Source organism: Anopheles coluzzii, chromosome 2 (assembly GCF_943734685.1).
Source record: "Anopheles coluzzii chromosome 2, AcolN3, whole genome shotgun sequence".
NCBI lineage: Eukaryota > Metazoa > Arthropoda > Insecta > Diptera > Culicidae > Anopheles > Anopheles coluzzii.
In genome coordinates this window covers 113,694,717-113,711,517 of record NC_064670.1, presented here as the reverse complement: position 1 = coordinate 113,711,517, position 16,801 = coordinate 113,694,717, and the positions used below count along the sequence as shown (strand labels likewise).

Here is a 16,801-nt window from a genome sequence, read left to right as displayed (position 1 = left end):
CCCAGAGCACCTGACTAGTTAAGTTGAGTGATTAATATAGACAATGGATCGTGAAAGTGAAACGGCACGTGTTCCTTTGTTGAACGCGTCGAATTATCCGCAGTGGAAGTTTCGGATGCTAACGCTTTTGGAAGAGCAAGAGCTACGATGCTGCATCGAACTAGAAGCGGATGTAGATTTCGACGAAACAACGGAAGATGCCGCAAATGAAGCAGTGTCAAAGAAAGGGAAAGGCAAATCGCGCGTGAAGAAAGATCGTCGTTGCAAATCCCTGCTGATTTCGAGAATCAGTGATGACATGTTGGAGTATATCCAGGACAAGGCGACTCCAAAAGATATTTGGAATGCGTTACAACGTGTGTTTGAACGTAAAAGCATTGCAAGCCGGCTTCACTTGCAGAAAAGGCTTTTGACGTTGCGACACACTAGTGGTGGTCTACAAGATCATTTCCTTGTGTTTGATCGCTTGATTAGGGAATACAAATCCACCGGTGCAAAGTTGGAAGAAATAGATACGGTATGCTATTTGCTTCTAACGCTCGGATCAAAGTTTTCGACGGTAGTTACTGCAATAGAAACTATGCCAGAGGAAAACTTGACGATGGATTTTGTAAAGTGCAGACTTCTTGACGAAGAAATCAAGCACAGTTCAAAGGAAAGTGGTACAACGCGTGAAACAAGAATAGACGACGCTGCATTTGCAGGGACCAGTACAAAGAAACAGCAAAAGAACAATAAGAAGAAAACCATAAAGTTCAAGTGTTTCGGTTGTCATCGCGAGGGGCACAAGGTTGCCGATTGTCCAGAAAAAGACAAACAAAAAGTGCTGAAAGGAAACAATGCGCACTTGGTGAAGAGTGATGTGTGTTTCTTTGGTGGCGACGCTGTGGAATTCGTGGAAGCAAGTTGGATTGTCGACTCCGGATCATCTGAACACATGTCGAATGATCGGTCGCTTTTCAAAAGGCTTGTTCTCATGAAGCAACCTATGCACATATCAGTAGCAAAAGAAGGCGAAACTATTGTTGCAAAGGAGTGTGGCGATGTGAGGTTGTTTGCTTTTTCGGAAAACGGAGAATCAACGGGAATAACATTGAAAGACGTTCTTTATATTCCCGAAGCGCGAGTGAACTTATTGTCTGTGAGAAAAGTGGAAACTGCTGGATTGAAAGTGTTGTTTGCAAATGGAATTGTTACAATAGAAAACAATTCTGGCATCGTTGCCAAAGGTGAACGCCGCGGTAAATTGTACGAGCTAGTGCTTTATCGAGATATTGATAACAATAGTGCGGGTTTCTATTCATGTGGTCGTGTGCCTAAAGAATTAGAGTTGTGGCATCGACGCTATGGCCATTTGAGTGCTAAGAATTTGAGAAATATTATCTCCAAAGGAATGGTAGATGGTATGGAAACAAATGTGAAGAATCCGGGTAACGAGTTTGTGTGTGAAGCGTGTCACGAAGGAAAACAGACGCGGAAACCGTTTTCTAATAGTGAAATCAGGAGATCAAAACGTATTCTCGAGCTGATACACTCAGATGTGTGTGGACCAGTTCCACAGGTGGGAATTCATGGTGAACGATATTTCGTTAGTTTTGTTGACGATTTTAGTCGTTTTACGGTTGTTTATCCCATGATCACAAAGGTTGAAGTGTTGGATCGATTCATGGAATACGAAGCCTTTGTTACAGCTAAGTTCGGTCAATGTATATCGCGATTACGTTGTGATAACGGCGGGGAATACGTTGGACGTGAATTCAAGAACTTTTGCAAGGTGAAGGGAATTCAAATCGAATGGACTGTTCCATATTCTCCGGAGCAGAATGGTGTGAGTGAAAGAATGAACCGTACATTAGTAGAGAAGGTTCGTTCTATGATTAGTGACAGTGGCATTGGTAAAGAGTTTTGGGCTCCTGCGGTTCAAACAGCAGCATATTTGGTAAATCGCAGTCCGGCTAGTGCACTGGGCAATCTAACGACACCATTCGAAGTTTGGGAAAATCGTAAACCAAATGTAAGTAATTTGCGTACCTTCGGCAGTGTTGTGTTTGTGCATGTACCAAAAGAGCAAAGAAGGAAGCTCGATACAAAATTGTGGAAAGGTGTTTTTATCGGGTATGCCCCTTGTGGATATCGTGTATGGCATTTGGAGGAGAAGAAAATCGTTGTTGCGCGGGACGTCGATTTTGTAGAAAATTCGAATTTGAGTGAATTGTTAACATCCTCGCGGTCAAACGGCAACAGTGACGAATTTCTTATCCGTACGGTTTGGGACGGACCTATCAGTGATAGTGATGTTGAAGATGATGTTGTCTCCCAACAACCGATCGAAAATGCCGACGATCCTGATAAAACCCTGGCTGAAAACGTTTACGAAGAAAGTTTCAGTAGTTGTATTGGTGATGGTGAAGATAATTTCGAAGTAAAATCGCCTAAAGTTCTTAGTGAACGAAAACGGAAGACACCTGCATGGCATAAAGACTACAACATGAACTACACAGGCTTTGCATTCAATGCATCAAGCTATGTGGATCATGTACCGACTTCGCTTACGGAAGCGAAATCGTCCGCAGATTGGAAAAAGTGGAAAGCTGCAATCCTCGAGGAAATGGATTCTCTTACAAGAAATCACACGTGGACCCTTGAGAAGCTACCACATGGTCGAATACCAATCACTTGCAAGTGGGTGTTCAAAGTAAAGCGCGGGGAATCTAAAAATGAAGATCGATTCAAAGCTCGATTAGTAGCGCGTGGTTTCAGCCAGAAACATGGTTTCGATTACGCTGAAACTTATTCTCCAGTAGCGCGTTTGGATACCGTGAGAGTAGTTTTAGCCATCGCAAATGATTTAAGAATGGTGGTTCATCAAATGGACGTTAAAACTGCTTTCCTCAATGGACATTTGGAGGAAGAGATTTACATGACACCACCAGAAGGAGTTGACATTGAAAGTAATCTTGTGTGTCGGTTGAACCGATCATTGTATGGGTTGAAACAAGCTTCGAGAGCTTGGAATGCAAGGTTTCACAGATATGTCGAGAAACTAGGATTTCGTAGAAGTGTGAGTGACATGTGCCTATACATAAAGGGATCTGGGAACAGTAAAGTGATCTTAGTGCTTTATGTGGATGATCTGCTCGTTGTTGGTCATCAGCTTAATGCGGTCAAGGCAGTGAAGCAATCTCTCTCGAAAGAGTTTGAAATGTCAGACATTGGAGAGGTTAAAACATTCCTTGGCATGAAGATTGAACGCGATGTGGAAGGAAAATGTCTCCGGATAAGTCAGCGAAATTTTCTAGAGAATTTACTTCTGCGTTTCAATATGCATGAGTGCAAGGCAGTCTCAACACCGATGGAGTGTCATCTTCGGCTGAAGAAAGGTGAAGATGCTGAGCGTACAGACAAGCCATACAGACAGCTGATTGGTTGCCTTATGTACGTAATGTTGACATCAAGGCCAGATTTGTGTGCGTCCGTTAGCTATCTTAGCCAGTTCCAGAGTTGTCCTACGGAGGTACACTGGAAGCATGCAAAGAGAGTACTCCGATACATCAAGGGTACGCTTGAGTATGGGCTCGTTTTTCGTGCGAAAGATTCTGCGCCAGTCATCGAGGCGTTTGCTGATGCGGATTGGGCGAATGATCCGACGGATCGACGCTCGTTGACGGGATATCTGTTCCGAGTATGCAGTGCAGCTGTAAGCTGGTTGACAAGGAAACAGTCGACGATTGCGTTATCGTCAACCGAGGCGGAACTAGTGGCGTTGAGTGTGGCTGTTTGTCATGGAAAATGGCTTGTGCGGCTGTTGCGGGATCTGGAGAAAGAACCGGAGCTACCGGTTGTTTACCACGAAGACAATCAATCAACCATTCGAGTGGTCGAGGATGAGCGAGACAGTGGTCGTCTAAAGCATGTCGACGTAAGGCATCGATTCGTGCATGAAGAAATTCAGCGAGGGCAAGTATTGGTAAAGTATATTCCTACTGGTGATCAGATCGCTGATATAATGACGAAAGGTTTGCCTCTATCTGTTTTTCAAAAACACCGAACGAATTTGGGGTTAGTAAGTTCCGAACATTGAGCGGGGGTGTTGGGATATACAATGTCCGTCAGTAATACCAATGACGCAACCTGACGTTGCTGTCAACTCACGCGAGGTGAGCGCACCTCGAATTGAACTCATGTATAAATGTACAGCGCTAGTCGCTTCCTGAACTCCGAAAGAGATACATCAAATATATTGAACTCCTCAACCGAAACAAAACTGGTGTTCCACAGCGTTTAAAACTAATATCACATTAACAATAAGTCACTGAAAGCCAAGCTCACTTCACTTGTGAGTACAGACAGGCCTTGACCGGCAGCGGCTGTTGTGCCAAAAAGAAGAAGAAGAAGAAGAAGAAGAAGAAGAAGGAGCAAGAGAGCGCATTCTCTCTGTGGTAGCGCTCCATCTGCCATGTTTAATTATCAGCCCAAAACAACGGACTTCGGATCCGATCTTGGGCCGGACCCCCACCGTGTGTTTCTACCTTCCCCTCGCCTGAAAATTTCATTCTCTTTGTCTGTCTTTGAGCTTTAACCGCCGACAGCGAGATTCAAATTCAAATTTAAATGATTTCCTTTGACGAGCAATTCTCGGAATCCACGCAACTGACATTTTCTACTTATTATGAACATTAAATTTTAACGGGAAAAAATAAAAAAAGTGCCAGGCAAACAAACGTGCATCAGCGCGATAAGTAACAAATGAGGTTAGCAATACTTGAAACAGCATCCCAAGCGCCACAGATTAAGCTTAAATGACCGAAAAATCAAATATCTGTGATTTTCGGTAGGATACATGGAAAATCGGTAGTTTTATGGCGGTCATCTGTGAATCGGTAGGCATATAAAAAATCGGTAGGAATCCAGATAAATCGGTATTTCTGGTCACTCTGCTGTCAATAAATAGCCTCACTGTCACAAAAAATGTAGCCCCATAACTTTAATCGTACACTCATAGAAATATTTTTTATCAGCTGTGATTGTTGTGGAATCGAACAATCCATCCACGCGCTGGTGGCCCAAACTGTCCGCCCGTTTTCTGTCCGACAGCAAAGAGGCCTCGCCCCTCCCGCAGAATCACGGTACAAGTCGCGCGCGCGCTCCTGTGTGTGTGTATGTCCTGTGAGTTTGTGGTGTGGTGTGCTGTGTGCGCCCGCTGTCGTCGTCGTCCAACTCTCGTCGCGTTGTGTGCATAGTGCGTCGTGTGTGTGTGTGCTCCGTGCGCGCGTGTGATGTGAAAATTGGGCCTCCGTCGCTCGAAAACCCGCGCGTCTCACAGTCCCGGAGGATCCCCCCCCACCCTCCACACGAGAAAGTAACCCAGGTACGGTCCTTCACTGGCGTTGTGCGACGGTGGTGGTGGTGGTGTGGTTGAAAGGTACGCCAGCACAAAGATGGTGGCGGATGGTGTGCTGCCGTAAGTGGGGAGGGTTAAGCTCGAACGATTGGCCCGTGCAGTGTGCAGTGGTGAAGTGAAGCGTGCCGAGTAGTAGGTGGCAAGAGCTAGGGTAGGTGTCGTGCCCACTGTGAAGAAGCGCACCTTCCGGAAGTGTGCCGCAGGGAAGGGAAAATGGTCCCGCCATACACACAGTCTCATACGCACACACAAACACGCCTTTCCGTAGGCGCGCGCGTCGTCCAAAATTGTGGAGTTGTGCAAAAAAAAAAAAGAAAATGCGTGCACCGGGGTACGGCAGCATCCAAAATGGTGGGGGTTGGGGACACAGCTCCGGGAAAAGCATCCGCCCGGAAGGGGCAATGTGGCCAGCGGATGTGAACTAAACTGTGCCCTCCGTGCGAATCTGTGAAGGGAAGGAGGGGGAAAGCTAACCACACTTCTTCTCTCGCATTCGGATTTTCCCGTCCGGTCGTAGAGCGGCCAGCAGCGTCGGTGGTGGGACGAGGGGGAAAGGATGGCCCGTTCCACGCATGTGCTTCCTGCGGCGAGTTTGACGAGTTGTGTGTGTGTGTGTGTTTGTGGTAGATTTTGTACGATGATGCTACCGCATCCGACACAATTGCATTATTGTCCCCACCCCGTTCCTCCTGGAACGGTAAGAAGTAAAAGAGCACCGCTTTGGCCGGAGGAACGTATTGTGCACTGGAAAGAGTTTCTTTCCGTTCCCGGTGGCTGATGAAAACAGGATGGAAAAGAAAACACGCCGGCAAACTGCCCTCCTGCCCCCCTCGTCCGTGCTGATACGGCCGGTGTGCGTGCGTGTGTCGCGTAATGGCGCGCTCTTCTTCTCTCGCTCTCCTCCTTGTCCGAAGAGAGGCGGCATTTATTGTAGGCGAAACTGTGCAGCGGAAAGCGTTGAACTTTGCTTCCTTTCTTTTTTGTTGGTGTCTTCTTCTTCTTCTTCTTCTTCTTCCTCTTCTCATTTTAGCAATGGCAACCAAACCGGAGACACACCTGGGCGCGAAAGGATTTCATTTTTGGGAAGGGTGTGATGGTTGTTTGCCCTCTATTGGCGGGTGTTGAAAAATGGCGCGCGCGCGTGCTTCCCAAAATGTCGTCCCGGGGGATCCGGCCAAATGCAAGCGACAGAATGTGCATTCCGCGGAAGAGCGCGAAAAGAGGAAGCCCGGCCACAACACGTTGGCAACAAAAATTTAAGGGAAAATGCGTTCAAAATCGAAAGTATTGGCGTGTGCGACGCAACGCTTTCGCGAACTATTTTGGCTGATCAATTCGCATCCACACAGCTGTGTGTGTGTGTTAAGAAAGTCCGATCGATCAGGATCTGCTGCGGCAAATGGCGAAATTTGGATTTACAAATGGCTGAACGCTAGATGTGCTAATCGTTATCATCGTGGCTGTGTGAAATTTAACACGCCCCAGACAAGCGAAATCGACAAAAAAAAGAAGAAAAAACGATCACCTTACTCTGCCACCCCCTTTTTGCGCCGGCTCGTCGTCGTGGTCGACTTTCTCTAAAGTGTGTGAAAGTTCTACTAATAATTTTGTTTTTGCCTTTGCGCGCAGCGTTTTTGTCATTGCGTCGCGTGTGTAGCACACAATCATCCGCAGCGTGTTGTGGACGAAGCGAAGGGAACCTTTTTCCTGCGCACAAATCGTACGATCCGCTTGCTCTCTGAAGGGCATCCGTCCATCCCGCCCCTTGTTACGTACGTGTGTGCCCCAAACCGATGGAGACAGAGAGAGAGAGACAGAGTAAGCGGGCTGCTGCGAAGGGAAGCTGTTTAAAACAGGGTGGTAAAGTGGGTACGGGAAGCGGTAAAAAAACACACACAACCCGAACGTTACAAACAACAACCCTTTCGACAGGAGCGATAAGGAAAGATCCCGTGGCGGCGATAAGAATGCGCTTAGGTGGGCAGAAAAATGCACGCCGTTGGTACGTACGAACCGGGAGAGCGTACGTACCACCAGCATCGACCAACTCCAACGTCGGCAGTCGTCCCTGTTTCCGGCCCCTCCGTCCCCCGAACGACGTTTAACCCTCGCTGCCCTGTTTTTTTCAAAACGGATGCGAAAGATCGCGGATGCGCGTCCTCAACCACAAAACACTGCGCTCAGTGGAGTGGTGAAGTGGAAGAGGGAAGGAAGAGCTACCGGCGAAGAAGGACGATGGTGAATGGTGACGGTCGGGAGCCGCCGACAGCACCACAGTTTTTGTCACATGCATTGTTTTGTAGCCGGGCTCTGAACACGCTGCAGTACGCTGTTGCTCTCGTGTGAAGATTTTTTTCGCCTTCCTATCTTGCAAACATTACGTGGGGAAAAGCAACGTACGGTGGTGGAGCAGGGAAGGCAGGGTAAAACGAAGAAGTGCTGCAATTTGCAAACCTTCACCGCGAAAAAGGATTGTCTTTGTTTCACCGTAGACGACCCTCCGAGCGACGAGCGGTACACGACGGGTGAGGGTGGTGTTTTGCGTTTGAAGAGGGAGTCCTCTTGACGCGCGCTTGTCAGTAGAGCACCTCTCAAACGCGCCAATGGTTATGAAACGACGGCCGAGCTGAGATGCTGCTGATGCTGCTGATGCTGTGTACGCCGCGAGAGGACGTTGCTCGGGTTTTGCTGCTGTCGTGGTGCCACTCGCGTACACAAAACGGACGCGTACGGTTCGGTTCGTTTGGTTGCCGGGGCCGGTGTGACCCGGTTTATGTCTAATTTCGGAATTTTACGCAAAACAAACGCGCACGCATACCAAACAACGGGCGAATGTGCGATTTTTTATTTTGGAAGTTTGAAAAGGTGATGAACGATGAAGCGATAAACAATGCTAATGTAATCCGTTTTTTCTCCCTTTTCAGAAATCACAAATGCAGCTAGAAAACACCTGTTAGTGTGTGTGTGTGTGTGTACGTGCTATGTAACTGTCTGTAAGAACCGCCGGGACAGTTTGTTCGGAAGTGAAAGAGAGAGAGAGAGAGAGAGAGAGAGAGAGAGCGAGAGCGAGAGAGCGTCACGATCTCCAACGAACGTAGCCGCACACTCGAAGCGTATTTGAAAACGAAAAATAAAAACATTGAATCCAGCCACAACTGAACCTGAACTGTTGCACCAGTGTCCGCGATGAAATACCCCGGCGGCAACCCATCCACCATGTTTTGCGAACAGGTCGGCACGGTGACGTCCCTGTTCGAGCAGTGGAACGATTGCGAGCGGACGGTCGTGCTGTACGCGCTGCTGAAGCGCGTCCCCTTTGTCAACCTCAAGTTCCTGCAGGTGTCGATCGATTACAATCTCGCCCAGAACTACAGCACCCAGGCCAAGCTACAGCAGCTCGAAACGAAGGCAAACAGTACGGCCCTGCTGGGGAAGCTGGTGCAGCGGTACTACCAGCTGAGCGGGCACAGCAGTGCGGCGGCCTCGCTACTGATCGGCGCTGGTGGCGCTGCCCAGCTTAACAACAACAACAACAACAACAACAGTAACAGTGTGAACAATAATCTCAAAGCGGCCGGCATCGAGTCAACGCCGGCCTCGCTGTACGAGCTGCTGAAGAAAGCTTCTCCGCAGACGGCGGAGGTGGCAGCGCTCTTGAAAGAATCTCCTTCCATCATTAGTGCGACGACAGCGACGGTACCGCCACCCTCCACGACACCGACGACGGCGACTGTAACGCCGGGACACAACCAACCGAAGGGTGACGGGCACCACCACGAACGGCAGCCGGAAACGAAGGAAGATATTCTGAAGGACATACTGATGTACTTGCCACTGCTGGCGCCGGGCAACGATGAGGCAAAGAGTCTGTACATGTCGCTCATTCCGGCGGCCGTGGATGACGCCTGCCGGCAGCTGGTGCCCACGGAAATCGTACAGCAGACGCTGTCCTACCTGCTCATCCATCCCGCAATCACCAACGACGATCGACGGTAAGTGGGGGTTTTTGCTTTAACAATTCAACTGAATAGCGTAATGAAGAACCGTTTTTTAAACTATTTACAGCGTGCTGAGCCACTGGTTGCGATACTTGGAGGACTTCATCTCGACGTCCTACCTGCCAGCACCCGCCACGGCTGCACCGGTTGCGAAGGGTCGCAACTATTTCAACGTGCAGCAGTCGGTCGGTGCCAACGGTACTAGCAGCAGCAGCAGCCTCAACAGCAATGGCACTGCAGTGCCTGTCAACACGCCGCACGTACCGTATCTATCCACCTCTACTAGCTCCGCCAACGGAGGAGTGGGTGCTGCAAACTCATGGACAAACGGAGCGTCCGCTCCGGGCTCACAGATCGTACCGGGTGCGGTACTTTCTTCGGCTGTGCACCACCCGCAGCAGCAGCATCATCATCAGCAGCACCATCCGACGGCCGGGTCGGTGCTGTCAAAATCGCAACAAAGCCTAAACAACCACACGACAACGACCGGCAGCACGACCGTACTGTCCGGCGGCAACAGCAATAGTAGCAATAGTCATATCAACAACAGCGGCAGCTCGACCACCAGCTCCTCCTCCAGCTCGACCACCAGCTCCAGCTCCTGTCTGGACAGTGCGGCGTCGCAGCTGCTGAAAGCGACCCCTTCCCCGCGGCTGCTAGTGGCACCCTCATCCCAGCAGCAGCCAGCAGAGTACCATCATCACCATCACCACCACCACCAAACCGCCGACGAGGGCAAACCGGCGGTGGCGGTGAACGAGTTTAGCAAGACGATCGGGCAAAGCCTGCTGGGTTCTAGTCAAACGCTGCTAGCAGGCGCCGCCGCCGGGAACGGTGGCGGCCTCAGTGTCAATCTGCTGCCCGCCCTCCAGCAGCAGCAGCAGCAGCAATCGCAACGGCCTACGGTGGTGCCGGGTGGCGTTGGTGGACCGACGCCCGACGGTCCTGCGTCCTGCGAGACGGCACAGCACCATCACGATCTCATGGCCGCGACGGAGTCCCTCCTGTACGACTCGACCGACGACGATCACATTTCGTTCAGCAAGAACGGGACGGAGATATTTGACTACGATTGTGATTTCGATAACGAGGACGAGTTCAACTATCTGGCGCGCAATGCGGCCGCCATACGGGCGGCGGAGGCGGCAGCGGCCGGCAACGGTATCCTCCCGGCGAGCGCATCGTCCGCTCCGGCTGGTTCCGGAGTGCCGGGTGGTGGTGCGGCTGGTCCAGGGCACGGTGGGGCCAAAAAGCTCGTTTCGTTCAACAGCAACGTGAACGATTTCTTGCGCGTGCCGCCACTGCTCGCCAGCTTCGGGCAGCACAGCAATCTACTGACGTCGCACGGTGGCGGCGGCGGCGGCGGCGGCCTGCTCGATCTCGAGCTGGACGCGTCGCTGATGAAGACGCGCCGCTCGAACAGTCTCACCACACCGTCGACCCTGTCGGCGCTCGGCGTCGGCGGCGGCGAGCTGAGCGCGCAGCAGAAGCAAAACAACGAATGCCTGTCGGCGGAGAACCTGTCCAACCTGCAGCTGCTGCAGAACAAACCGCGCAGCTTCTCGCTCACGATGGAGAGCCCCCGGTCGTCGCTCGCCTCGAGCGGCTCGGACACGCAGCTGGACGACTACAAGCAGGGCGCCGGGCTGATGAAGCTGTACGGCGGCCAGCCGAACGTCGGCATGTCCAGCATTGCGCACTGGCTGAAGAGCCTGCGGCTGCACAAGTACGTGTGGCTGTTCTCGAACCTGACGTACGACAAGATGCTCGGCATCACGGAGGAGTACCTGCAGAGCCTGGGCGTGACCAAGGGTGCCCGGCACAAGCTCGCCATCTGCATCCAGAAGCTGAAGGAGCGGTACGGTACGCTGCTGCAGCTGGAGAAGGATCTGATCGGCGGGCAGAAGGCGCAGCTCGGGACGGTGCTGGAGGAGCTGACCAACATTGTGCTGACGCCGATGAAACCGATCGGCATGGATCAGCCGGAGGACATTGCGGCCCAGTTTGCCAAAGTGCTGGATTTAGGTAGGGCGCACACCCCGGGAGTGAATGCGCACTGGGTGGAGTGGAGTGAATTGTACACATACTTATTGGTGATGTCTTTATTTTTACTTTTTTTCCCTCCAGTTGGTTCGATCGTCGTAATGCGGCCGGTCTGTAGTCAGCAGGACGAAGAGTACCTGAACATTTTCCTGTGGATCGTCGAGCGCGCCCTGCACAACGACGCCTTCATTGCGCACTCCGCACAGTTGAAGGACCACAAGTACAAAGTGTCAAAGATAAAGATGCAAATTGCGCCCAAGAGTGGTGGCCACTTTGCGAAGAGTGTGAACGTTGCCGGTCCGGGCATGAACAAGCCAAGGTAAATTGGGTAACTACGATGGTTGCCACGAAGCATTCGTCGGAATCGATTCTCTAGCTCCGAAGTTTTTTTCTAATCGATTCCGGATAGTAGGTCCAGAATTGGTTCCGGATTCGGAATCGGCTCCGGATCGGCTCCGGAATCTGCTCCGGAATCGGCTCCGGAATCGGCTCCGGAATCGGCTCCAGAATTGATTCGAGAATCGGAATCGGCTCTCGGTTCGGAATTGATTTCGAACACGGAATCGGAATCCGGAAGGTCCGATTCCGAGCTCCCACCACTAGTTGCCACGCAAGAGTCTTTCAGTTATGTCGGCAAGAGTAGTCACTTGCGCTATTGCCCGCTAGGTGGCGCTGTATACGTTTGACCGAATGTCGGCATATTTTTCAAATTTGTTTAAAATCAATTTGGATTTGGATTTTTTTTTTCATTTTTAATATGTATTTTGGTCTTTTTTTTGTAGATGGACAACAAACAACAAGCATAAGCCAGTGAATGTCAACGAATCGCAAGCGAAATCACATCGCAAAAGCTCCGTACCGTACTTTGTGCCGCCCGGTCATTTGAGCGCCGGTTCGCACCTACAGAGCGCCGCCCCATCGTCGCAGGTCATGGCGGGCCATCCATACTTCCACCACGGTGGCACCGGAGGCGCCAGCTCGAACGCGGGCGGCAGTACGGCCAACTACAACAAGAGCTCCTCCTACCCGAGCTTCGCCTCCACGCTGCACGGTGGTGGCAGTGGCGGAACCGGCGGTACCGGCAGCTCCATGAAACCCATCCTAAGCAACAACCCGTCCATGCAACAAACCTCCCAACATCTCCAGCAGCAGCAGCAGCCGCACCCTCACAAACAATCCACCCAACCTCCCACGCTGCAGCCGCCGGCCATGCAGCATCCGAACTTTATGTTCCATCGGCACTCGTTGAGCAACATAACGCATCATCACCACAATGCGAACCCGCCGCTCGTACCGCCGCCGGCCATCTTCCTGAACAGCCTTGGCGGTTCACTGGCGGCGGGCGAAAACCGCACCACTGGCGGCAAGGTCGTGGACGGTGGTGGGCCGGTTAAAGGAGGCGCCGGAATGAAGCAACTCGCAGCAGCAGCAGCAGGTGAGCAGGTAGGCGACAGCGGCAGTAACAGCAGCAGTAGCAACCACAACAACAGTATCATTGATATCAACTCGCGGCTCGAGTTTCTCTGTCGGCAGATGACGGAGCAGGCGATTAATTAATAAGTAGAAAGCGCAGGGCCGAAACCCGAATTGGTGATATATACATATATGAGGAACAGGTAGGGCTGTTAAACGCTGATGGAGTAAAAATGGGGTTTTAGTTATATTTGTGTAGCAATGTATAGAATGGTCAATAGTGAAGGTAACAAACAAATCGAACGACTCCCTCGCGAGAGGGAGAGAAACAACGTGGAAAAATGGGGTAGCCAAAACTACTGATTCGCACCTTCTATAAAGGCGCTCGATATGGATGTGTGTGTGTTTATGTTTTAATGTGTATCGTACTTCTTCTCCAAGAGGAGACAGTAAGCAATTGTTGTGTTTTTCGTGTCGCTGTTTAAAACTATTTCGTACGTACGTAGCCGACAATGCTGTACGGCGCGAAGAAAATACGTCGAGCAATTTTGTCGCAAAACCACAATGGTTAGGGCTCTACTACTACTAGTACTACTACTACTACTACCTATTACTATATATACTTACATATATACCCCCTAGAGGGCGCTCACAGGACAAGGGGCAGGATGGGCAGGGTGGGCGTGTGTAACAGCGCTGCGGACAATTCTGCAGGCTGATCTTGATTAAGTTTGGTTTGAGTGGCATGTAGACGGACACGCGCTGTCCACCAGGTTATCTCCACGCTGTGGGTGCGTAGGATAGCGTGTACCAGTTTTGATGTTGAACGTTTTTTGTGTTAAGCTTTTGTGTTAGCACAGTCACCGGCCAACCGCCACACACAACGGGTGTGTCCCAGTGCGTAGAAACTGTTAAAAAAAAAAAGGTTATCTTTAAGTCAGTTAAGAAGCTAGGAGCAAGCGCACGCCCCACCTGCCGCCTAACGAGAGAGGGGACGTCTCCGAGTGAGGTACGATGTGAAGGATCGACAAACCTACCGACCGAAGTCACGACGCGGGTATTCTGCAAAAAGTATTTATCTTGTTACGTTTTATTTTACCCTCCTACCAAAATCCCTCTTTGCTACAATTATTGTGTTTATCTTTTGTAAGCTTACATGTTGACGACATGCGTGCTGTAATACAGTGTTAATACATGCGGGCACAGTAAAAATGAAAAGAAAAAAAAACCCTTTTGCTTTCTTGGTGAAAGATGATATAAAGCGCGGCGCCGCGTGTGTAAAATTGTGAGCATAATGTGATCAAGTGTTTATTTACCACAATGTGTGTATGTGTGTGTGTGTGTGATTGTTTTGTTTTGTTAAGGTTGTTTCATCTCGTGTTCGCTACTGTTTAGTATACACACACACGCACTCGCACACATACTACATGCAGCATTTTAGGTGTAACAGGTGGACGTGGAAGATGTATCGGATGCACTCGATATCATCGGTCTTAAATAAATGGGAAAAACGGCAAACCATATGCTGACCATCGTTCGCAATTGAATGAAACGAAGCGCATACTACCTATTACTACTATTATTAAAGGACAGCTACTAGCGGCAAAAGTGGACCAGGAATTAAACGTTGAATACGCACGCGCGTAGAGCGATTGCTATGAGCATTAAGCGAGTTCGGGAGTGGTTAAACACTCGTCTCAACCCTTTAGACCGGTGCAGAAGGGACGTATCTTTTCCTCTCTGGCTAGGTAGTGAAAGTAAGCGATCATTATTTGTTGAACTACAAATTTTCTCTTAGGCTTTTTTCTCTCTTCTTCATCTAAATTAGTAACATTAAGGGTAGCTTTTTTACAATGGGAATGGGGAGGCTGTACAACTTTCAAAAACACAAATCTGAGCATAGCTTAACTCTTTTGAGCTTAGTAATAGCTGACACGCATTGGTATTTATTGCAACTGTTCTTCAACGTAATCGTTAGTCTGCATCCTAGATGTTTACTGTTTATATTTCTTTTTCTCCTTTATTACAGCTAGCCGACGTAGTAGAAGAACAAGAGTTTAGTGTTAGGAAGGTTTCCCTACACATCCGTAGCGAGAATCTTTCCGATTTCCTACCTTTCCGCTCACGGTACAAAAGCACACGCGCGTGTGGTTAGGTAGCATTTGTTCGTCAAAGTAACTTGATAAATTGTTGCTTAGGTTTACCAGCTATAAAACAACATGAAATTGTTGCCAAATAGAGCGCATTAGGAGTAGTTGTAGATGATTTGTTCCAGATCTGGTATGTGTTTTTTGTTTTTCTTTTGTTCACCTGAGCACGTTATGAACGTGTGTCCCTCTGCGAAAGAAGCGTTATAATTTGACCATTGTTGTGTCGGAAAGGATTGATTACCAAAAAAAAAAAAAAAAAAAAAATGGACACGCGGTTGTCTTGATCATTGAAGATCAACATTTGCTACATAGTTATTATAGGCAGTAGAGTGCTGTTTCTCATGTCCTGTGCGATAAACGAACCTTACGTAGACCGTTCCACACTCACGCAAATGTACACACCCATACCCTATATATATAAATATGGCTCGTCGCGTGAAGAATGTATGCGAAGTATGTTAGCTTACGGACATAGTGTGGGAAAAGAAAGGATACACGTACTCGGAGGAAAAATGGAACTAATAAGCAGACAGGTTTCTGTACGGCGCGGAATGTTGTGCAAAGTAAAGTCGGAAACAATGTGGCGAAAAATGGTTGTGAAGTGTATCTCGAAGGTATGAGGAGTGGATCGTCGTCTGTAGATCGCTCATTAAAACGAAACGCAGCTAGAGGAGCGGAAGGAAGGCATCGGAGAATGAGTCATGTATTGCAAAAACAGTCGCGTAGCGACCAGTCTTTAGAATATGTTAATAGTCGTTCTTCTTGTGGCTACACTACTGTTTGTAAATCTCGTAATCGCCGTACAGTTTGTTTTTTTTTTTTTTATTCAGCAATTGTAATTGTGTAACACATTTAAACGTTTTACCAGTTGTACCATGACACAACCAGTCACACAATCTAGCTGTTTTTTACATGTAAATCCTCTAGAAGATGTATCGTCAAAAGAAAGAAAGGAAGGGATGTCTATGTATGTTTCCCCCTGATTCCCTGTCCCGTTTATCCACACCAAACAGAAATAATCAGAGTGATCAGTTCGTGTTGGTATGCAAAACGCTCTGTTGTAGAGATCAATTAAACAAAACTATGTCACACTCTGTCTGAGTTGGGAAAAAGTTGATCGCAAAAACGTTGTTTTAATTGTTTCTGTTCTCGGGTTTGTATGCGACCTAACTTAACACAATACCCTGTCTCTATAATTTAAAGCTACATAAGCAAAACGATCTCGCCGTTACACACACACAAAAATGCAGGGATTAAAAAAGAGATGTTGCGATCGCCGTTCTGATATGATTGTTAATTTTTGTACTAAATACATTTCGTTGCGAAACCAAATACGCAGTACGTGTGCCCGTTCCATGTTACCCCAAAACGATCTTAACTCTAGTGGAAACTGGGACAAAAACATATATGTAAACAAATTTCCGATCCGTCGTGTTGTTACAAAAGAAAACGAGCAATTAGTGTAGTAAACTGGCTCTTTCCCGCATTTTTGTAGCACGGTTTGTTAAAAAATCGTACCACTGAAGTAAAAAAAAAACTATAACAAATATTTAAAAGGCAATGCTAAAACAGTAGTTGCGCACTTGCTTGCCTATCCCCCGTGTTGTAATCCCATGCAACTAGCAGCCTAAGGGCAATGGACTAAGAAGCTAACCGTAGTGGAGGGGAGAGATGGGGCAAGTTTGTTAAAATTCAACCCTAATCTATAGAGTGTGCACACTTTAACCAAGCACGAAGGCTATAAATGAGCAGGTCAAGGCAAAACGAACGATATTTGAGCGCGCCGGAGTGGGGTT

The 16,801-nt window shown here is 48.9% G+C and overlaps 1 protein-coding gene across 3 annotated transcripts; it reads left to right on the top strand.

Annotated features, from left to right (window-relative positions):
• Positions 1 to 4,949: 4,949 nt before the first annotated feature.
• LOC120948745 (protein Smaug) lies at positions 4,950 to 14,083 on the top strand. 3 transcript variants are annotated; one of them, XM_040365432.2, is made up of 5 exons: positions 4,950 to 5,368; positions 8,326 to 9,393; positions 9,467 to 11,424; positions 11,527 to 11,761; positions 12,225 to 14,083. In XM_040365432.2, the coding sequence occupies exons 2-5, from the start codon at positions 8,588 to 8,590 to the stop codon at positions 12,997 to 12,999; spliced, it is 3,774 nt and encodes a 1,257-aa protein (XP_040221366.2). In that variant the 5' UTR covers positions 4,950 to 5,368; positions 8,326 to 8,587; the 3' UTR covers positions 13,000 to 14,083. The 3 variants fall into 3 exon arrangements, with proteins under 3 accessions (XP_040221366.2, XP_040221367.2, XP_040221369.2); XM_040365433.2 differs by lacking the exon at positions 4,950 to 5,368 and adding an exon at positions 5,387 to 5,552; XM_040365435.2 differs by lacking the exon at positions 4,950 to 5,368 and adding an exon at positions 8,094 to 8,235.
• The last annotated feature ends 2,718 nt before the right edge of the window (positions 14,084 to 16,801 follow it).

Excerpts from the sequence above, each read along its gene's own strand:
- LOC120948745 (XM_040365432.2), top strand. The coding sequence starts at position 8,588 with ATGAAATACCCCGGCGGCAACCCATCCACCATGTTTTGCGAACAGGTC. Across the intron at positions 11,425-11,526 it reads TGCCAAAGTGCTGGATTTAG|TTGGTTCGATCGTCGTAATG; the intron begins GTAGGGCGCACA and ends TTTTCCCTCCAG. Across the intron at positions 11,762-12,224 it reads CCGGGCATGAACAAGCCAAG|ATGGACAACAAACAACAAGC; the intron begins GTAAATTGGGTA and ends TTTTTTTTGTAG.